This window comes from Plectropomus leopardus, chromosome 1 (genome assembly GCF_026936395.1).
Source record: "Plectropomus leopardus strain MGB_pleo_1.0 chromosome 1, ASM2693639v1, whole genome shotgun sequence".
NCBI classification, from domain to species: domain Eukaryota; kingdom Metazoa; phylum Chordata; class Actinopteri; order Perciformes; family Serranidae; genus Plectropomus; species Plectropomus leopardus.
In genome coordinates this window covers 35,883,830-35,907,767 of record NC_142176.1, presented here as the reverse complement: position 1 = coordinate 35,907,767, position 23,938 = coordinate 35,883,830, and the positions used below count along the sequence as shown (strand labels likewise).

The following is a 23,938-nucleotide window of genomic DNA, read 5'->3' as shown; positions in this document are numbered from 1 at the left end:
CTGGCTGGGCTTTTCCTTAAAAAGACAAATATACAGCTTTAATTTGAAGGAGCGCATGATTGTAATGAGCACAACATTAACAGGAAACAAGCCTTCTTAAGTGTAGGGGAGACTTTTGGGTACCCCTAAAACACATTTTCATTTAGATATCTTGAGGTTGAAGAGACCTTTCTGAAAATGGCCATGCCAATTGTTCCCTCAAAAAAGATCAGGACTTTGGAGTATTATTAAGCCTTTCTGACAAGCCTGATTGAAAAAAAAAAGAATAAATAATAAAAGTAGCAAACCTAGCCTTGAAGACAGTAAAATTGGCCCACAGTTATTTTTGCTGGGGGGCAGCGCTTGTGTTAGGGGGGCCATGGTCTCTCCTGCCCCCCCCCCCACTGCTTAAGTTGCTCTTAGGAAGTTGATGAATGAGAGCCTCCTACCAGTGAAAAGATAAAAACATTTTTTTTATGCTTTTTAAAGATGAAACTTTTATCATGAACATGGGTGTTCCTCCATGAGCTTTGATGTATAACAAAATTATAACATTTGAATTAGAAAATACAACTTAACTTACACACAAAAATGAATTCAAAAATTGATTTACAAATTGATCTGCTCGTTTCTGTCATCATTTTCCCTTCTCCGTCTCCTCTCACCAAAAATAATAATCTCCCCTGGCTGAGTTTGCCATTACTCAATGCGTATATTTTCAGCTTTATATCTTCTCTTCACTTTTATTCATTTGCAATAAGTTAATACAGAAATAATGACATTCAATAGTTGACATTCACATTCATGAAATCTATAGGAAATTACATGATTATGAGCTTCACAGTGAGGTCTGTCTTGAGCATCAGCTGAAAAAAAAATCAAAGTTAACTTTCTTAAACTGACTTTATATTCAAAAATGAATTATTAAGTTGTAGACATTAAGTCCTCCAATAATTCTTCATTTTTTAGGTATTTATACATACTGTAGCATAAGCACAACTGTTTTAAAGCTTCACTCAACACTATCAAGAGACCATCATCAAGTTTAGGCAAGAAAGTGGATTTTGGTTTACTTGGGCTGAGCATAAGTTTAATGCTGTTTCACTTTTCAGTTTGCAGTTTAATATCTTGTCTTCTGTATATTGCCCTTTCTTTTTTTTGTTTTTAGCCTTTCTCTGTATGCAGAAGCCTTTATTCGGAACAGATATAGACATAAAATAATAGAGAATAAAGAAAAACAAAAGTTTTTCAAAAGTCAAAAAGCATCTGTTTATGCATCTTTTGCAAGGATAAGAGCTCCTTTTAGGTTTGAGTCATTATATAGTCATTGCTAATCATAAAGTAGATCAAAATATTAATGTAAAAATAATCTCAATTAACCTATTGGAGTGATTCTTTGATATTCTACAGCTTTCGTCTGTACAAAACAGGGTGAGAAGCTGACAGTTTCAGGTGTGAGATGAAAAGGGTGAGCCGCTTCCCTAAATGCTGAATTTCCTCACAGGTGATGTCATCATTGTCTACTCTTTTCATCTCCCTCTCCTTCATCTTTCACCCTTCTCTGCTCCCGTCGTGCTCAGGAGGAGTTTAAACCCTGCGCACCTGAGTCGCTGTGATTAGCTCTCCTTGCCTGCTTCTTTTAACCATTACTCATTACTGGGAACGCTGAGGAGACGCCACTTGGCCAAAGCCGCCCTGATGTGTGATGCATGGCAAGGCGATGGTGTTATTGTTGCAGGAGTGCAGTGTGATGAAAGGATAAATTGATCCTCCAGGCTAATGGAGGGAGGCGGCCCAACCTGCAGCCCACTGAGTGGAGCCAGCTGTAACCGGGCTGGGAGGAACCTCTCCACCTGGGCGGCAGAGCTGTTTTTCATGTTCTGAATGTCGGCATGCTCATTTCTGCCGGCGAGAGCGAGAATGATTTGGATGTCACCTGCTAGGGTTATGTTTCTGAAACACGAGGTCCATCCACCTGAATTCATCATTGTCATTCAGCTCACGGCCTCTGTGCTTCGCCCCCTCTGCAGAGGAGCTGCCGGCTGTGCAGATGTTAGACATGACAACTCTGGTTGAGCTGACAAACAGCTGCTGCTCACTAAATCTCTGCTCACATTTACAGACCATTAAGAGGGAGACACTTTGTTTTTGGAGGATAAATTGACAGACTGCAGCAAGGAGGCACTTGATGTCAATATTAGCTGCCATCTTTTTCAATAATCAGTATTATTGTTTTCAGTCTATGCAGCTAAAGTCCTTTAAACACCTCTTATTTATATTTCTTGTGGCGTAAGGCAGGATGTGACTAGACTAGAGTACAAAGCTATTTCCACCACTTTCATCTGCTCTTATTATTCTTTTATGAGCAATTTTCTGCATTATTGTGGGAGTTGGTCAAGTAATTAGCCTACTTCTAACCGACTGCCTCTAGAATATTATTCATTTTGATGCATTTCCTTGGTGGGTTTTAGAAAACTTGTGCAGTGACTGTTCAAAACATGCCTGTTTAGAACATAATGATTGCTTGGCCTGTGGTATTGATGCTTGCAGCTTTCATAAGAACCGCTCATACCAATAACTTAATACTCGATGATGTGCTTCCTTGGGTCCTGAGAAATACACCTGCCATGACATATTTGCGTCCCCTAATACCAAATAATATGTGGGTGAAAAAAGCTCAGACAAATATTTTATGGCCTCAATTGAGTCAAAGCCTCCTCTACCACTGCAAATACCAATATTCCCAGTTAGACAAAGGATGGGAAGTGAAGCAAAGCAGCATTTGCCCAAATTATTAAAATCTGGCCCTGAAAAACACACCCATGGTGGCTACTCTCAGTTAGTTACATAAAATGTACCTAGCGGAGGTATTCATTTCAAAATAGGCGTAACAGTCCCTTGCTTTGACATAACCATCACAGTCATAAAGTAGCGCAGAGATTCAGTTAGCATTAAAGCTTGTACATAACGCAATAATTTCTTTTAGTCGCGGGCGATCCCAGATGGCAGTTCTGTCTTTAAGAGGCTGTACTAGGCTGAGTTTTAGAGCTAGACTGAAGATGACTGGTATCATCTAAAACTAGAAGACCAAAGTAGTCCCGTGGTACCGAACTATGTCATGCTAGCTTGTCAAGAAGTGGGATGAATAATACTCCACAGCATCATGCAAAGGATGAGTTTTGGCAAGGAAAAATGGCATGGCCATTTCGCAGGAGTCCCTTGACCTCTCACCTCAAGATATCTGAGTCTCCCCTTTGCAGATATGCTCACTTTTTGTCATTCTCATGAAGTTTTTAGCAAAAATCATGCAGTTTTTGCATGCGGTGTAAATGTGTTATTTTCGCCGACTGTATTTGAATAGTTCTGAGTTGCAGTGGTGGAGGGACGCCGTTGCAGTAGTGCTATCAGTTTGAGTTGGCTGAATCTAGTGAAGTAAAGTTGTCACAATCCAGCATCTAGCTACAAAAATGAATGAACGGCGGCCTGTTTGCAGAGCCCTGAAGCCCCACCCCCTGGTGTCGCTTACTTGTTTATTCATTTTAAATGTGTCTAAACTCTGCCAAATTTGACACAACATATCCTTGAGTCCCTACCAATACACACAACAAGAGCGAAGTAGATCGAGATATGTGAAGAACATACAGACAGAGATTGCTTGCTTTATAGTCAGATGGCTTTTGTTGAATTTATGTTATTCATTCTGTTGAATAGCATTCCAGAAATACTACCTTGATTGAAATGATTTTACAGCCCATTTTCAGAATAACCCAGTTTAGAGTTTTGTTAACAGCTAACATGGCTGCCTGTCACCACTATTACTTTTTGCAGTTTGTAAAGACTCATTCGATCAACAAGAATGCGGACAGAACATTCTGGATAATCTTTAAGGTGAAAATGCAGTATCAGCAACTGTGTTATTTCTGCTTTCTTGTCCATTTCAACTATATATATTTTTTTAACTTTATTCAAATGTAATAAAATAATTAAATTGGTTTAACTAGGTGTTTGGCTGCCCAGCTAAGCTTGAAATCCAAAAAATATATTGATTTAAGATGTAATATATTTAATCATAGGATTTAAAGGTAGTTAAGCCACCAAATCTTTTAAATCTACTAAAATCAAAAGCTAAGGAGGGAGATAATGAGTTTTTCCTCCATCAACATAATATTTTGCCACGGCCACATTTAATTATGTGTAATGACTTGCTAAATTACAAATGTCAGTTTATCAAAATAGATAATAAACAGATAATAATCAATAAATTTAGCTTTAGTTTTAGCTCGGGATAGCCATAGCTATCTTACCTGCTAGTTACTGCAGTCTTAGTGGGAAAATAATAATTATTTGATAGAGATCAAGAACAAATTTATAGTTTTGTTGTGTAAATTTAAAAGCCTACTACACCAAAACAACACATTTGATACACTATTATATTTACATATATCTTTTATATTTTTTCATTTACAGGCAAATAATAATACACATAACCCAGATGACAACATTAATATAATCTTACAAGCAAAAAAGAAAAATAAATTATTACACCAATACAGAACAAAATAAATATAATGAAAAGGACAAATAAAAATAAATAGGAACACTTCAGTAATTCATCATACTAGTGCATTGGCATGTTGATATTATCGTGCATCCCTCATCTCTATGGCATAAATAACAGTTAACTTGAACAAGATTCAGGTTTTAACTTAGTTTTTTTTTTTTTAAATGTTATGTTTGCATTTTTCAGGGCTAATAGTTGATTACCTTGCCAGTCATTTATTTTCATATGAGTGACCTTTAATCTGTGTAACCTTTGTGTTGAGCTTCTTGTTCTGAGCTCCCCCATACATATCCATGTTATATGTATGCAGTAGCTGTCAAGGATGTGGGTGGCAGGCCATCACTTTACGATAACAACGCATTATCCGAAGATGCTTAGACAGTAAATCTTCATTCCCCACACTCTTACCTGCATTTCCATAAATTGTAAGTAAGTGGTGCATTGGAAAGTTGAGTGTCCTTGAGGCCATTGTTTTTGAGCTTTCAAGGAGAAACTGCTATTCATATTCAATTCTTTTTTTTCCTTTAATGAAACAGGAAGCAGTGGAGACAGTCTTCATTTCATGCATCAGATTGTTAAAATGCTCGAAGGCGTTAAAGCGTACACACTTGTTATCCTGGGTCACTGGCTGTCTTGCTCTTACATGTTATGTATATGCGGTTAACAAGCTTTTTTGTGCACCATATAGGGATGGAGCACTAAGCAGATGTTATCACGAGACACATATAAGCTTTTTGGCATCACTATAGGAAATATAGAAAAGCCACACAGAGCCTGGAATAAAAACAGCTGGATTTGAAGAAATGTGGAGTGTATGTACTTCATGACATAACCCTTTATGTAATGAGTAGCATTTGGCTCATATCTGTCTGTGTCTTTCAGGCGGTAATCAGTGTTTTGTCTTACAGAATTGCTTCAACAAATTTAATTAAAAAAGTGTATTTCAGTTCTCGCTGCAGTTGTTCTGCTGGTTTCCACAGTAACCAATACTGACATTATCCTGAGATGCACACTGAGAGGCTAAGCCACACTGCAGCCATAGAACGAAGGCGTCCTTTGAAATTAATAAAAGATTCTCCATTACTACACAGTGCTGGCACTATGCTATGTTGGCAATGCCTTACACTGACGTGGCATTGGCATTACATTCCTGATAGCAGCAACCAAGCACAAGCCTCAGTACTTGATGAGTGCATTCATCTTCTTATAGTGCATTAGAATAGGCCGAGATAAGGTTGCTGTTAGTGTATTGATGATGTAAACAAAATCATAAAATGAACAGTTATGCTCACAGGCTTTGATGTCCAATTTACAAAAGATGACACATTTTTCATCGTGACAGACTCCAGAAGAGTGGATCATTTGTAACCTACTGCTGTTTATTAGTGTCGGGGTGTAATTTGTGAAGATGTGGTACATGCTCCCTGCTATCAAAGAAAAACATAGTTTGTGCTTCTGGATCGTATACAGCAGCAATGGAAAGTAACTTGTACTGCAGTGCTTTACTTTTTACAAGTATTTCTTTCATTTATACTTCAAACAGAAATATTGTACATTTCACTCTACTACTATAGTTGCGATGTACTTTACAGTCTAAGATTTTACATACAAATCATACAATTGACACCATATGATGCATTTTTGCATATTAGGATACTCAAAAGAATGTAAAGTATTGTTAAAACCAGCTCAACTGTAGCAATTAAATACAACTTAGACATCAATGTACTAATGAGTGATACAGTGTGACACTGACAGGGGTGTAGCAACTGATTCTAGGCCTATGCATAAGTAGTCTCTATGGGCCCCTGCCCTTCGTCTCTTGATCTATGATTCTTTACACACCCTTTCATTCATTTATTTATTGACTTTTTTTAGTAAGTTTTGCCTCTTTCACTTTCCTTTCTTTCTTTTCTTTTTTTGGAATCCATATTAGCCTTTCTGGGGAGAGATGTGACGGTCTACATTGGTGCCCCAGCAGCAGAAGCATCACTATCTTGGCTATAGCTGCTTTTAGAGATGATTCCTTATGCAGGGGCAGATTAAACCATTTTACCTATTTAAGGGGTGATGGGGGCCTCAGAGAACTTCCACGCTCTTTTTATAAAAAGTTCAGTCTTTATACCAATTTATTCAGTCGGTTTTTAATTATGACATTAATTGATCAGAATTTAAAAAAAAAAAAAAAAAAAAAGAAGGAGAAGAAGAAGAAGAAGAAGAAAAGAACCTGCAAAGAAGTCCAACTTTTCATGCCAGGGTTTTTGAGGGTCCTCCACCCCACCCAACTCCACAGCTGTGTCCCTGTACATTAATGTATTACACATATTATTATACATATTTTTGATTCTTTCAGTAAATGTCGCAGATGATACTTCTGTGCTTCTGGTACAGGACTTTGTTCCAGACTGAAATATCTCAAGTATTAGATCAACTGCAATGACGTTTTGTACAGACATTGATGTCCCCCTCAGGATGAATTGGAATCACTTTGGTGTTCCCTTCTCTTTTCATCTAGCGCCATATGTCCAATGCTTTGGTTTATGACCCAATACCAGCCAAACTCATGACATGCCCTTCAGCCTCAGCTGTACTCGTTTAGTGTTAATGACCAAATGTGGGGCCATGCTAACATGTTAAAATAAGATGTTTACATCTGGTAAATATTAAACCTTCTAAACATCAGTATGTTAGCATTGTCTCTGTAGCATGTAAGTAAATTGAAATTAGTATTTAGTTCAAAGCATATCTGTGCTTAAGCTTCACAGAGCTGCTAGCATGCCTGTTAGACTCTTAGTCTGGTTAGTTGTAACATAGTATTTCCCAATGTGGTATTGCTGCTTTATTTCTTAGTAAAAGAACTAAATATGTGTCTTTAAAGATAAAGTCTGAATCCCCTTCAAGACCACTCCCAATAACCCCCAAAGGCAAAGGGGAAGAAAATTACATTTTTCCAAACCATTTCTCTTTGGGAAGTGTATTAGGAGTTCAGCAAGTCCGCAGTAAAAACTGGGATTTCTACAATCGTTCACCCTGCTGCTTCTGACAGCAGAACAGGATTCCCCTGCTCCACATCTAGGTGATAAGAGCTTTGATTGCACAAGCCTTCAGGGTTCGAAAGAGTTATGTCCATTTTCTTGCAGCTCCCATGGCTGTTGTCTCAGTTATTGGTGGGGAGAAACAATCATTGTGGCAAAGACTGAAACAAGGGCTGGGCCTGTGGCTCGGTAGAAATTCTTTAATTAACTGAAACAATGCTTAATCTGGTCCTCTGGACTGTGGAATTACAAATGGGCAAAGCAGAAGCCCAGCATTGCACTCTGGTCTGGCTGCTCAGCTCCAGGCAGTAGTGGATTTGGATTGAGGTCCGCTTCATACGAATGCCTCGATCACTTCTCTAAAACCTCTGAATTATGACTAAAAAGCACTCAGCTGGTCAGGCTCACAGCAACAGTTTTAAGAAGTCCTGCTTTGGGGAAAGGCGCCTAAGTCAATGCCTTCCTCTTGGCTACCTTCACGTCTTTATTTTCAGGATGTAAAATTAGGAAGCCAGTGTTGTCTGAACCCAGTAACCACAATCATCTGGTCAGAGTCTTGAGGTTCATTATCACATCACAAGGGAGAGTACTTTTCCATTACCCAAGTTTTTCTTTGTCAAAAATAAATACAATATGTAATGTATTTACTACAATCATGCTGTGTTGACTTGCCTGCTTGCTGGAAAAGCACTCTGAGAAACAAGGCCGGAAGAGAGCCTGAAAATGTCTCTCGCAGTCATCTGAAGAAAAATACTCCCGGGTGTCTTTATTGGTGTTTTAATCAACTCTAACATTTTATCGATTTTAGCAAGAGGCATTTCATAAAGCAGCAGGCCAGAACAGGTTGGCAGTGTGTACCTTCAGCTGAACAAGCAGCAAAACTTCTCTCCATGGGAACCATGAGCCCTGGAACAGAGAACTCCACAGCAGCCCACTACTGCTTCTCTCCAAGAACAAAGATGTTTTTTTGCATTGCATTTCATCTGAGGCTCTGCATATTTCATCTCCATAATTAACAAACGCAATGAGAATTATGGCTGAAAGGTTCAAGTTTACCTGTGGCAATGCTGTCAGCCCAGTGGCAGTTCTGTCTCTGCTTGTCTCATTAGATTGATGACAATTTTCATTACATTACTGAGTCTATATTAACATCTCCATCCCTATCTGGAAAAATAATCAGAATCATGGCTTAAAGGCTTCGTTCTCTTGTGTCTTGGAACGTTGACTCACATCTTTCCCTTACAATCAGCAGCATAGATGGATGACTGTGCACAATATTGTCTTGCATTAATTACTCTGACAAACTGAAACCTCAAATGATATTGCAGGAATATATTTCAGTTCCTAATGCCTTAACCACAATAATACTAACCCGACTGAATGGTTCAGTGAGCTTGGATGTAAGGTGCCTTTCATGATGACGCATACTTTTTCACTTCATCTGCTTTTTCATTCATCTTGCTAACTACCCATTGCTATTACTGTATATGGAAATAGCACAAAAATGCTGTTTGGAGATTATAATCAGCCAAACAATGCTGCTACATGGAGACTAATTTGTTGCCGTTATTATACTGATAGCAGGATTCATAAAAAAGATACTGAAAAGGCAGTATTAAGCCCTTATTAAAAGTAATCATTCCTTGTCATTAGCAGCTGTTGCTGGAGTGAAATAGGCTACAAATATTATGAGCTGTTATATTATGAGTCACCATAAGGCCTTTGTTTACCAAAGTTATTGGGCTGAAGATAAAATCATACATTCTCAAATAGTGATCAGGTAGTATACCTTTGTGAACCCCTGACTTCCCTATATCCACATTACTATTTATTTGTCTGATGCTTTGGTTTATGACAAAATGCTGACTAATGCTGCATATTAGCAAATGTTAGCATGCTAACATAAAACCAAAATAAACCTGTCAGTGAAGCTGTGGCGGTCTTTCTTCCATCTGATGCTAACACTACTGTAGCCAATGGTGTAGTGGCAGTTATACAAGGTATACCCACCTTTTCTCCTGGCCCTTTTAGGAATGTATCTACCTATCAGCCAAAAAGCCATTGGAATATGTAGGCGAGTATACCCGCTTCTCCAAATAAGCAGTTTTAGTGTATTTCCATCTTTGCTGAGCAACAGTTTAGTGAGAAAATAATTAAAAGCCCCTCCAGTATAGACACCTGTACCAAATATAAGCCTGTTGAGTTCAGTGGTTTAAGCAAGTACTTGAAGTTTTATGGTAACAGCTTTTTTAAAATTCTTCATTGACGGGCATGGGGCAACCCATTTGGACTGCCCCAGTATCATTGGCCAGAGTCAAAACAAGACCAAGTGTCTCATGTCAGTTTGATTCGACTAAACTAAACCAGCAAGCAAAGTTTGGCAATCCATTTTGCAACTGAGCCACTTAAAAAGAAGGGCTCAGCAAATTATTGTTTGAGCTGGACAGAGCAATTGGATCTCAGTCAGATCTCAATGTGGGCTCTGGAGACACACATTAATACCAGGTGTATATAAAATCAGGTAAAACCATATAGTATCTGGATATGAGATGCATTTTAATGCAAGGTTTAAAGGGGTTCCTAGTGTCTGTATGTTCGCACAGACCAAAAGGTAAATCACAAACGTGACACAACTGCATAAAAAAAAAAGTCAATAGAAAGACAGGAAGTGAATCTGCTTAAGGGTGGCATGAACTGAGGCGAGACAGCATCCACAAAAGCTGAAAATGATTCAACTTGAATGAAATATTCAAAAATGTCTATCCCGAGGGTTTATGAATCTGCTTCATAGAGACTAGAGGAGTTCCTGGTGAGTCTCAGTTGCCATACTAACACATACAAAGTCACACATGGTTGCTGCCCCTGTTTCTAGCTGTCTAACTGCTAACAGGTGAACAGTTGGTATATTAGGCTACTGGTGCTGTTAGGGGTGAATCAGTATGGACTAGCCAAATGGTCCAATGGTTAAATTTGCACAAATGACTTTGAAATGAACTGAAATTTGCTTCCTGCTTGCACACACTCGTGCTTGTTAAAACTTGCTTCCAACAATGTTTGTTTCCATGTGTTTTATTCTGCACCCGTTTACTTCACATTACATTGCACTGTTGAAGCTGCCCAGTACAACCATAATACCGACTGCTATACTGATTATCACCCAAAGCTGCTATTACATGTTTGACAAACAGTTGGACTCATTAAAACAGCTGAGGGTTGTGTCGCTTGCTCTGGGGTACACTGGGGATATTAGTTCCGGTTTCATGTTATTTAACCCAGTTGGATGCAGAGGAGGAAATAACAGGTTTAAAAGCAGATGAGAGGAATTCTGTTGCAAGATTAGCACGACACATACACATATATACCACAACCAGAGGATTTCTCTGAGATTAAAGACTCGACTATTTTTATCCCCCATCCCCAGAGCCAACCTTACCTATGCTCGATGCAGATTTTAGGCGAATAATATTCTCGACTGTAATGAAGTGGTGGCTGTTTGAAGTTTCTCCTTGGCTGTTTTGACAAAATGAATTCCATATGGTACCTCCAACACATTTATGGAACTCATTCCCCTTCTCGCTCTTTGTATTTCCAGTGATTGAACTGCTTAAGGAGGGAGATTTTAAGCACATTCACTCTAATTCCTTTGTCAATAATACTATGCAAGTGCTGTCTCACTGAAGCACATCCATCAGAGAGAGATGTATTTGTTCTTTTTCATAAATGATTTACAGCTTGCCCTCATGGTAGAGTGGTGGCAGACAAAATCAGAGACGTTTAAAGATAAATATTAGTACAAACAGCATGTATCAAATACTGATAATTCCCAAATTTATGAGCCTCACTAGAGGGAAAGCAGATCTAAAGGGGGCAACCATTAACTGATGCTTTACCAGCTATTACTGGTGATTTTAATCACCTGTGAACCAGCTTGCGAAATCTTTTAACTGACACTCCAAAAGCCAATCATCAAAATAATTGTTGGCATTGTACATTTCTGCATACCACAGAAACGTTTTATGTGTAAGTTATTTAGCAGATATGTTCAAACTTTGTATTTCAACTACTCTAGGCTGGATGATGCAGCAATGATTTGCTAAAAAAACAACCAAATTTGTTGATTGTGGTCTTAAGCAGTGTTCTGCAACTTTGCAGGCGTCTTGCCTAGATGCCATCTGCCATCCCCTCCACCTCCTGATGACATGGTCAGCCCATTTACTACGTCACTTTAGAAATGTTTATATGATACATATCCATGGTTTGCAGAAATGTAAAATATGAACATTTTCTTATAGCAACTGGGCTGAGCTTGGTTGCTTCTAGATTGACAGTCCATGTACTGAGTGTAACAAGGGAGGGGAAAGAGTAAAGACAAACTCCATTTGCTTTGTGCAAAATGTTCTGTTTTTAATTATGTTTCACATTTTGGCGTTAATAAATCATTACCTCATTGATTTTAAGACATTTGGGTAATGACTGTAAACAAATGAGACAGTCACTGAGTAGCCTGTCAGCTTCTGCACTGCATCTCACAAGAAGTGTCCCCAGGTTAGATTGTGCCAATTTCATCTTTTTTTTTATCCTTAAAGGAGATAGTTTTATGGCTTACCAGCTCTTTTAAAATGAAAAACATGATTTGGAGCAATCTTGGGTGGTGAAGTGGCCGCAATCTTTCCATGATATCAGCTTTGGTGTCATTATTTATGGTAATTATACCATAACTATTTTGACATAGTTGGTGTATACTGAAAAAAAAAGTGTTTTTCTGACAAAAACAATAAAATAATCATGAAAATAGCATAGCTGAGTATGAAGTCTACAAGGTTAAATACAATAAATGATTATAGCTTATGTATACAATTACAAGAATAACCAAAAGTTCATTTAATATTTCAAAATAACATATCTTTAATCAGCAAGTTTTGCAAACTTTTGTTTTTGGGAATCTTCTCTAGGTTGAATTCATCTTGTGCTTAGAACTACAGCAGCTCAGTTCACCAGTCACGCCTGGATTGATTTTTTTTTTTTTACACTTGGTGGCAGCATCAGTTTGAAGTTTTCTGGTCTCAATGTAAACATGTCGATATTGGGCATCCATTGAAATGACTGATGCTGTCTTTTTTCTTGGGAGACCAGTCTTATTCTTGGGGAGCTGAAGTCCAATATTCACTCCTCTATTAGCTCTGTTTTGGTTTCCACCATCTCCTGAGGGAAACAGCTGGCTCTTTACTTGCTAGACCATGTGTCTACACTACACTTTTATCTGTCTTATCTGTTGTGCTGGGCAGGCAGCACATGGTCGGTAATGAGAACTTTTTTGCTGAAAATGTCTGCCTCCTGCGTGGAAACAGGATGTTTAGTGAGACTGCTTCAAAACAGCGAAGCCAGGAAGCTTTGAGGAGACGAGGAGATCTGCACATCATTCTCCATTATATCGCAGGTAGTCATTTGATCCATTGTTGATACAAAAAATATTTTTTAAGGGCAGCTGTTTGAGAAAAATAAAAAGTGAAGAAAACACAAAGTCTGCACACCAGGTTATGCTCCCATAAATGTTTAATGAAATTACCACCGTGGTGAGCTCCATGAGCTCCATGCGCATCGTCAAACAAATTACGACGCTGTTACACACCTACCAAATGCCATCTCTTATATTGTTTCTTGTTGTCTGTGATTATGTGAAGTTTTTGTAAAGGCAGCTTTTTTAAAATTAGTTTTAGGGCATTTTATACCTTTTATTTTTTTGATAGCAGACAGTGGAGTGATGACAGGAAGTGAAGAGAGACAGAATGGTAATGACATGCTCCAAAGGTCCCTGGTTGGGTGTAAACCGGAGAAATTGCAGTTCATGGTCTAACATCGAGGCCAAGGGTGACTCGATAAGGGTAATTTTAAGTTGTGCAGCTGCTCAAGTCATATTGGGATATGTTTGATACTCAGCCAAGTCTCCTGCGCAATAAGAGCTGGGCAGTATATTGATATTATATTGATGATATGACTTTTTTCGGATTTTGGATATCACAATATCATAAGTGTTTTCTGTTCCTGGTTTAAAACGCTGTGTTATAGTAAAGTGATGTAATGTTCTGAACTTAATAGACTGTTGTAGCTGTTCTATTATATGCCTTTACCCACCTAGTCATTATGCCAACATTACTGATAATTATTTGACAACAATTTTGTTGTTAAAATATTCTTTGAAAGCACCAGTAGTCAGTCTTACAATATCTTCGAAATAGCAAGGTATATGGTGGAAAAAAATATTGCGATATTTGATTTTTTTCCATATCACCAAGCCTTATATGGACTTACATTCATTTTGAGCAGTTCCAGTATATCCAATTCCAATGTTAAATGCAAATTCAGGAAGTATTGAAACATTCTTAAAGCTCAGTAAAAAGTAAACTTGTGAAGGTCAGGGTGGTGGGTGGGTAAAAAAATCAGACATCTGATTCAGTGTCCTGTCTCTTAGTGTTGATTTTTATTTGACTAACCATAACATCAATTTGTTCCTAACCTTAAACACCTTTTACCACAATTCAGTAAGAGGCAATTTCATCAAGGAATTTACCAACACTTTGCAGTGGTCACACAATAGTTAGATTTGGTTGAAAAGACTTTCTTTGAAGGAGCTCTCAAAGAATCCGAGTAGCAACAGGGAGATGCTTGAGAACTTCAAGCGAGATTTTACATCAGATCTTAACAACACACAACAATTCTAAAAGCATCAACACATAAGGTGTTGGAAGACCAGAAAATTGATCTGAAGAGAAAAAAAGGCAGGACGGGCTGTATAAGGAGGTACAGTAGGTGTTTTAAACAGATTAGATGGGGTATATTTTAGGGCTTACATGATACGTATTTAGTTTTTTTTCCCCAGTAATTTACATTTAAATGTAAAATGAGTTCTAGTGAGATCTGAGTCATTGCACACCCTAGATAATATCTCCAAAGAGCTGAGAAGGTGAACTAAAACGATATTTCAAATGAGTTTTTTCAGCCTGCGACGGAAGCATTGCTGGATCGGTTGAATATGCATATCAACATACATTCAGGACTCGTGCATTCAGGCAGGATACAAGCCTCGCTGTAGAGGGGACAGTGCATTAGACCGGCGGACCATGAGATGTATAGTTACACTGTGTGGGATGAAAAGCATGAAATAAGTTCTGAGTATTATCAGGCAGACACATGCAGAAGGCTGGAGTGGTGCATGAGTAGACGCGTGCAGATCTTATTAGCAGCTTATACTTGTATATTTCAATATGGTGGTTTTTATATGTGACCCTTCAGCTGTAGGACAGTCTCGGGGTTGTTGTAAGTTCAACCGCAGCAAATGAGGGCAATTATTTATTCTGGGAATACCTTTGGCGATAAGCAGCAGTGGCTTTGATGTTTTAGGCACTGGATCAACATAATAAATCCAGAAGCATCTTTGAAAGTGAATGCTGACATTCAGTCTTCCTGGAGAGAGTGTTTCCAGGTAAAGGAGAAATATTTTCTGGCTAGTTTGGATGAATAAAAGCTTAAATGTTTTATTGACTGCAGGCTGAATCACTGTTGTGTTGCATCAGGCAGCGATGTAGAGATTCAGGATGTGTATTTTCCTAAAATGGGTTTGGGTTTGATGCATTTTCGGAAATACTGTAATTACCCTTTTAAATAATCGGAAACAATGTTGTCTTGATAGTTCAAATTGTACTGCTGGTTTCCTGTTTGAGACAAGAGATGGCCAGGTCAATGTACTTCTACCTTTTTGTTATTAAAGATGGGCTTTTAATAAAGCTCGTCTGTCTATGCAGTAGAGAGAGGCAAATGCTTTTGAAATTGTTGCTACATGTGCAGAGAAAACAGAAAAAGCTTTTGCACAAGAGGTAGAAAACCTTCAACTACCAGAGTGCACAGCGCCATACCAGAAAAATCAAAGCTCCGCTGGTGTGTGACATAATGCAAACTTATATGTATGATGAGCTAAAACATGTTTCTGAATATTTTAGGCTACACATAGGCAATGCAGTAACAAAATCTTTATATTTGATCAGCGCTGCTTAGTTTTACTAATGGTTCTAATTTTGGGGGGGCTTCTGTTTTCTCTGTGCAAAATAGTATGGCACTTGGCTTGAGTGGTATGTTATATTTCATACCTTCATACCTTCAGATGTTCTTGAAATGATAAGAAGAGTATTCTCACGCGCATTTTCTTTATTAAACAGAGAAATACAACTAAACACCTTTTGAATTTAAGTTTCTCTTGGTCACAGAAGACTTATGAGGCGTAATTGTCTTGTTTACTCATCATAAAACACATTTTGTTCAAACTTGACAGAAAAAAAAATAAAACCCACCCAAACCATCTTGGTTCACTTAGTTCACTGTTCCAACATTCACCATCTCTGGTTTGGTTTAAATAAATCCTTAATTCACCAAGTTAGAGATACAGTCTCTCGGCTGTTTACAGTCCTGTAACTTCTACCACTATGTGTTGTGTCTTTCAGCTTAGCTGCCTATTCCACAAGTAGACAATTCTGGTGGTGCGTGCTGTGCACTACATACAATATGTTTAATAGAAAGAGGAGCACTGGGTGTTAAAAAACATACCTTAGGGATTACCTAATGTAATAAAGTATGTTACCTGGGAATACTTTTATAGTATGATTCCAAATAAAACAAATGAAACCACTCAAGCTTCGAAGCGTCCACTTCCTGTTCCTAAACTCTTGCTTTTACAGCTAAACAGGGCACTAAAATATGTTACTTAGAAAGAAATAAGCAGTGCAGTAACATTGGTTTATATTTGATCAGTGCTGCCTAGTTTTTAATAAGATTTCGGTCTGAGTTTGAGTGGGAGAGAGAGAGGCATGTTTGTTTCTTGGTCAACCCACTGTTTGTGGGGCAGGAAATATGAAAATGCATAAGTAAAAAGACTGTGAAGACTGTAGTTCAAACAACAGCCCAGAAGAGCCAGTGCAACTCCATTAAATGACTTGTTTGCCATTCATTTTCATCATGCAGCGGAGTTTCGCTGTGGGGTGAGGAGGCATATCCAGGCACTGGTTAGATGGAGGGAAGTTTGCCACAGTTCAGTGACACATACCACCCACATTGTTTTGCTGGTTGTAAATTGTCGAAGTATCCCTTTAATGCAACATTATTTTATAAACTGTGCATGGCTGCACATAAAAAGCTCCCATCTCTAAAATGTCAGCTTTTCAGGACTGAAGAAAAACAACTCTCTTGTAAGATTGACACCCTTGATATTTTAAAGTTTCACATTTTAAAAGGTGTGTTTTTCCAGCTTATAGTCATCAGTTACTCATAACAGCAAGGGCTGGGAGACATTCCAGGAAACAAAATGCTGCAAAAAATGAAAAAGTGAAGCAATTAGTGTATGATGCTGTAGCAAATATTAGCAGCTTTTCCTCAGCTTGACAGATGACGACTAGATTTCACGATGTCCATACTGCTGATCCGTTGCGACACTTCGTTCAGTGGCTGTCTGGCTCTCCTCTGCATGGTCCTGAATGTCAATCTGCGCAGCTCCCCCACACTCAGACAGTAGCTACCAGTGATGCTGCACTAATTAGCCAACCCTCTCGAGTAGCCAAGCCCTCCCAATGGCATCTGTGCCAAACAGAATTATTAAAGAAGGAGGGAGGAGGAGTCGCACCTCCTCTGCAGAGGAGCAAACACCCAGGTTCAGTTTAGCATTCACTTCGTCACCCTCTGGCTGGGGAGCCGACGCTGTCATCAATATTAAAACCGAGATACATCCGTCGCCGTAACGCATATTTTTTACCCCAACCTAATGAAAATTTCATGTGAATCACATAATTATAATTCTGTATTCAAATGAGCACTGTCTGGAGATGATTTGTGGTGGCTCAGTGACTGAAAAGCAGTTGGATGCTGTGTCTGTTTTACAGTTTAGTCAAAGCGGTGAAGAGCTATGTGTGTGTGTGTGTTTGTAGGGTGGGCGGTATATGTCCTTCCAGGCCTGGAAACAGAGCTGCCTAGCTTCTAAATAGATTAATTTTCTACACCGCTAATTTTTAAATTTAATAATGATTGCCCCTCTCCTCTCCTCAGCGCTTGGCCTTCCTCACCTCCTGTCTTTTGGCATTCCGTCGCCTTTGATGGCTTATTTGCTGATTTGTTTATATATTTATTAATTCATTTACCCCCCTCCCCAATCCAATTTTATCTGACATTTCTTGTCGAGATGCAAAGGATGACCTTTGAAAACGGAACACTTCCTGCCAGAGATGTGAAGGAGGTTTCACTCTCTGCTCAGGAAACACTCCTCCACTCCTCTCCTCTCTTCTCCTTTCCTACCCCCTTTTATTTGTGCGCAACACAAAAGTTGTAAAATACATTTACATTTGCCACTTTATTTAAAGCCTCGTGTGTATCAACACTTTTGTGACTATAATCTTTTAAGAAGAAAAAGGTAACATATATAACTAATATCTATTTTGTTTGCCACAATTGTAACTGAAATTACATAAGCATTTCAAAAGAAACTGCCGTAATTGCAACTAACATTTGCAAGCATATAAAGAGTGAAGGGAACAGTATCAAGTTGTAAAGTTAAATCAATAGTTTATTTTTGGAAATTATTCAATTTATTTTAAAGAGTCAGATGAAAAGATTGAAACCTCTGTCCATTAAATATGGCAACAGACAGCCAGTATCTAGCCTAACCTGGCTTAAAAGGAGGAAATGTGGGAAACAGCTAGCTGCATCCAATGGTAACAAAATCTGCCCACCAGGTCCTCTAAAGCTCACTGAGTAACATGTTATATCTTGTTTAATATGTAAATATGTAAAAAAAAAGAACTGTAAAAATGACCAGCCCATTATCAAATACCGACGCTTTGTCACACTCTTCAGCGTGTAATACAGACGCCAAAGGCTTTCAACTAACTGCAAAGTCAAACAAACACACTTATGTATTTCACCTAGGATACTGCTGTTGTCTCATGTGAAAAGAGAGGTCAGCGCGGTTTTAATGTAATGTTATATAACATACGTCTGTCACATACTTGCATCACTCACCTGGTATATTTACATCATTACATTCTTATTTTAACCCCAAACATGACATACACCAAAGACTGCCTCGGGCGTCCAGGGGTGTGAGAAAGGGATGAGAAACATGAACGACAGGTTGTGGTTATAAGCTAATGCTAAACTAAGCTAACTGGCTGCTCATGGTTAATGTCATGATGTGAAAGTTGTAACTTTTCATCTAATTCTGTTATTTTGGAAAATAAGCTTACTTGCTATCTTGCCAAACAATTGTTCTAATTGAATGAATTCACCATTTTTTTGTATTCTTTATTGTTTCTAGCAACTCTAGCTTACGTTAGCTGGATAGCAAATAGAAAACAGGTCCGTGAGTTAACATCGGTAACACTTTCTGTGATGCCCGTGTGTATAATATCAATATACTTAAAATGCGTTATAATCTATACCTTCTTATAGAACAATATTATATAAGAACTCCTAAATATTCATAATGTTTCATAACAACAATCAGAACACATTTTAAAGCATTTTATAATTGGTAATTGGCCTACTTATAATGTCAAGAAGGCTACCATAATACTTTATAACTGTCAGCAAGAATCAACATGTTTATTTTTTCATTGTCATAATCGTAATACATTATAATCCATTGACTCCACTGATGTTGTTTGGAGCACCATCACCAGGACATCTGCAGCTAAAAATTACAGCTCAAAAGTGTTCATTGCCTGACCTCCCTGGAATGAGAGGGTGGAGAAACGATCCACTTTTGGCGACAGATGTCTCTCCGTGATGACCAGTGAGATAAAAGAAAAGATCAAAAAGATGAAATCTGATGATGAGCTGCTATCTTTTGCCACTTCACTGTGAATGTTCTCTCTCTCTCTCTCTCTCTCTCTCCCTCGCTCGTCAAAGGTGTAAAGTTGAGACTTACCTTTAAGGAGTCACTTACACTGATCAAACGTTGTAAAATATGTAGCTACAGATTAAGTAGAACTTTGTTCAGGTATTATAATTTGAATCTTTAGAGTGACATTTTTGGTGAAACATTACATTAGTGAAATGTAAATGCTGTCATTCAGTTATTTATCACATGTTAAAATGGAGTACTCAATTTCTGTCATGACATGTTAAACAAATAAATAGATTTTACATTTTGTGTGTTGTTGCATAGATTTAATGATATTTTTTTTCACTTCACTTAAAGCAAACAGTGACCTCTTATAGTGACTTATAACCAGCTTGTAATGTATTTATATCTGTCTATATCTCAGGAATTTACTTGATGTAAATCACCCATTTAAACTTAGAATAAGATATAATAACAGTATAATGCATTTTAAAAATGATTGAATGTATCATGACAATATAATTATTACAACTATGAGAAGAATAATCCACTATTATCCTTGCATAAGAAAGCCAGTATGTGACCAGCAATTGTGAGGTATTATGATACTTGACCTTATAATTCATTATAAAATGGTTTTAATGGTTTATTTTCAGTATTGCTGTAAATGTAATGTAAAATCATATAGTGCTAAAATCAGATTAAAGCACAATAGTAATGTAATATAGACATGGGCTACATATTTTAATGCATAGCATGGCAAAATAAGTAAACATGTTTCTAAATGAACTCACTTAAATAGTCCAATTTTTTTTTTCTTTTCTACAGCAACAAAATGAAAGTTTCTTTTGCTCTATAATTATTGCTATTGAAGGCTAGCATTGCTAACATGCTGTTTTGGCTTCTGCTGTTGGTCCACTGTCCACAGACCTTTAGGGCGTCCTGAGGGTATTTCCAGGAGTCGTGAGGGTGGCTACAGGGACCTGCACAGGTTCCAGGGGGGCCTCTCGCAAACTAGGAAAGGGTTTTAATTTTTTTGAACGGATCAACAGAAATGATCCGTTCAAAAAAATTAAAACCCTTTCCTAGTGCTGTGTCTTATTTAATTATTTTAATAAGATACATCGACAACAGCAGCTTCAGATGAGGGCCTGTGGTCTCATGTGCATCTCTTTGAAGGTCTCTGTGCGTCTGTTCGGAGGTCTGGGGTCTAATGTATGTATATTTGGAGATCTATTTCAGTCTGCCATTTGACATGTGTCTATTTGGAGATCTGTAGTCTAAATGTGCGTCTATTTTGGGGCGGGTGATTTGAAGTAAGTGTTGAGCAGCCCTGCTCCACATCACCTAATGAGCTGCTGTTTGCTCGCCCACCTTTTCCCTCTCTCTCGCTCTAATGTATTCTTTCAGTGTTTAATACAGTCCCTTTGGGATCACAGGTTTTCTTTGGGAGGTGAAATTTCATGCAGCATCTTCACATACTCTCACACGCACCCCCTGTATTTAGAGCCGCAGCACATTTGCACGAGTGCACATTTCAAGGTGACGATTTTTATCCAGCGTGTGAGCGACTTCATGGAAGCTGTGGGCTTTACTTGTGTGTGTCTGTCTGTACATCTATCTGTGTGTGCACGTGAAATTGCATGTGTGATATCACAGGAAATAAGAGAGACCTGCAACATCCTTAGCTCCCTGTTGCCATGGCGACACTTCTGGTTACAGGAGCATCTAATAGGTCTCCCATACAAATTAACCTGCCATGGAGGTTGTGTGTGTGCACTTGAATTGAAATTCTTAAAATAGTATAAATATTTACTGCTGTTCACTTATGTACTGCTATACACTGATCTGTATTGGCATTTTAATATTTTTGAGCTATTTTTTATTGTTTTTTGACATTTATTTAAAAATGCTTTATTGTATTGTATTGTATTTATTGTTTGTCATACACCTTTAAATTTTACCTCTACTACACCCTTAAGAAAATTTTGTACACATTCAAAATCTCTTAGTCATCTATACATTTAGACTGCTGTTCTCTGACATGTATTATGATCTGCTCTTTTCTATTGCTATTTGAAATGCCTCACTGTCTTTTATCTCACACTATATGCTGTACATGTGTAACTTCAATTAAAGGCAGAATCTATGACCTCGTGCTGCCCTTATAGACTCTGTAATCTGTGATGTCAGGTGTTGTGTTCATAGTCACAAACATGCGCAGAGCGTGTAAGTCATCAAGCAAGTGTTCAGGCAAAGCCATGGCCATGCACATCAGAGAAAACAAATGATCAGATAGAGCGTCTCTCTCTCATTTTCCTCCCATGATGTAATCCATAGACTGATAATAGGATTTGATAGTGTACTTTATGACAAACTGCTGTGTTAAAGCCCTCATGGAGATGTCGTATGTCTTAATAACTGTATAAACAGATGCCTGATGTTCATATTTAAACGGATTCAAGGTTCTGGTCCAATCACTTGTAAGTCTCTGGCTATTTGCTATTGAATTTAGTGGCTTCCTGAGCTGGAGGGGTTTCTTAAGTCAATTGAATTATTTGACTTGAAAGCGGTCAACTTTCTTTTATTGAGTTGGCTGAGCCCTGAAGCTCCACACAGCCAGGCCTGGTTCCCTTTCTTTGTCATTAGTACTTTGCCTTATTTTCAACCATTAATGCAAGCCTGTATATCCATCTTTTTTTAATTTTACTTTATTCTTTTTAAAGGTACCATATTGCAAAAAAGTCAAATTTCAATTTCTGTTTATTATAAAGTAGGTAAAAAGACTTGATGAAAACTGAAAATATCGAAACACTAATTCCACAGAGAAATGCACAATGTCTGAATTCAGAAACTGGGCCCTAAAATAAGCCATCAGTGAATTTGTGATGTCACAAATCTACTATATAGACTGTTTTAAACTTGAGATATAAACATTCTAAATGGGTCCCTTTGGGTGTGTTCAGGAATCTGATCTGACACTCCTTACAAAAATGTGAGCAACATTGTTCATTTCTACATGAATCAACAAATAATAAGTGAAGATGGATGTTAGAAAAATATTTCTATTGTTGTGTATATTACAAAAGATACTGCCTCTGTGCAACAACCTCTGTGCCTCTGTTTGTCAACAGCTAGGATGAAAATGTGAGTGATGATTATAATTAGACATTACATAACATTAGACTGTAATAATAAAATTATGCTTTTGACAATATTGTTTGTTGCCTTGGCTACAGTTAATAAGGGGTTCATTAGCTAAATGTAATTTGTAACTAAGATGTAACTTTTAAAACATTTCACTGACAGGGTTCCGTCCATTTCAGATGTGCATGACACTCTGCTGCTCCTTCTCCCCAGACAGAGTGCTCAGATTACACCCATCCTCTCAGAGAGTGCAGTGCTCTGGACAACCAAACAGTACATTTGAATGCTCTGAATTTACGGACGGTCCAGTTTTTGACAGAGTGTGCTCCAGCACTCCAAATGAGTATTTCCAAATGCATCCTTTGTATTTTGTGTTGGAATGTTTTGCGGTGTATGTGAATGACAGGAAGTTAACATGGAAGCTGATGCCTGGCAAAGCAATTGAAAAGATAAATCTATCTATAATGATAGAAAGTGCCACTACAGTGGCCCTACAGTCTTCTCCCTGGCTGCAATGACTATGCAGAGATGTCAAGAGCGCAGACATGGAGGACTCGGAAACACTGACCAATTAGAGCAGACTGGGCTTTTTCAGGAGGGGGCTTAAAGAGACAGGCACTAAAATGGAGTGTTTTAGACATTAAATGAAAACAGGTCTATTCCAGTAGACATTATAAGAAAAATAATGTGTTTAGTGAACATATAAGCTTGTAAACACGTTTTAGTGGAAGCATGAAATTAAAGTATGAACCTGTAAATGAGCATAACATGAGACCTTTAAGTTTGGTTGAATCTATTTTATTCGACTGAAACGTATTTAGCTTACAGCTACAACCACAGTACTGTAGATATAAGTCCACATTGATGTTGGGTTGGGAGAAGAAACCCCAAAGAGACAGAAAAATTCATTTCACTTCAAAAGCAAGAGAAGAAATGACAAAATGACCCACAGAAAGATTTGCTAATTGGGTTTCTCAATCCAAACTAGACATCAAAACTAAAAAAGTGAGGAAACAGTACAAAGAAGTACAGACGTAACATCAAGCAAGAGACATAAAATAATTCATATAAAATAAATCAATTTAACTTTCCCTCTGTTTTTTCTCTCCTCTGCAGAAACTTGTCAAAGAATCCTCTCACCACTCTGTCATGGCAGCTCTTCCAGCACCTCCAAGTCTCCGAGCTGTAAGTCTTGTTCCCCCTGTCTGATCTCTCTCGTTGGCTTTTATTTGTATTTTATTAGAGCAATTTATCATCGCTCCCTGCACACTATCTGCCTCAATACAAATTGTTTTCACTGCATGCCATTATAATTCCCGTCTTTGTTGTACAGAACCCCTA

At 38.0% G+C, this 23,938-nt stretch overlaps 1 protein-coding gene across 3 annotated transcripts in view; it reads left to right on the top strand.

Moving 5' to 3' along the window:
• Nucleotides 1-23,938, top strand: part of ntrk3b (neurotrophic tyrosine kinase, receptor, type 3b) — a 371,163-nt gene that overhangs the window by 181,394 nt on the left and 165,831 nt on the right. For all 3 annotated transcript variants that reach the window (XM_042484023.2, XM_042484016.2, XM_088080694.1), the window contains one exon: nt 23,714-23,782. In XM_042484023.2, coding sequence (XP_042339957.1) covers nt 23,714-23,782 — 69 coding nt within the window. The remainder of the gene's footprint in view (nt 1-23,713; nt 23,783-23,938) is intronic.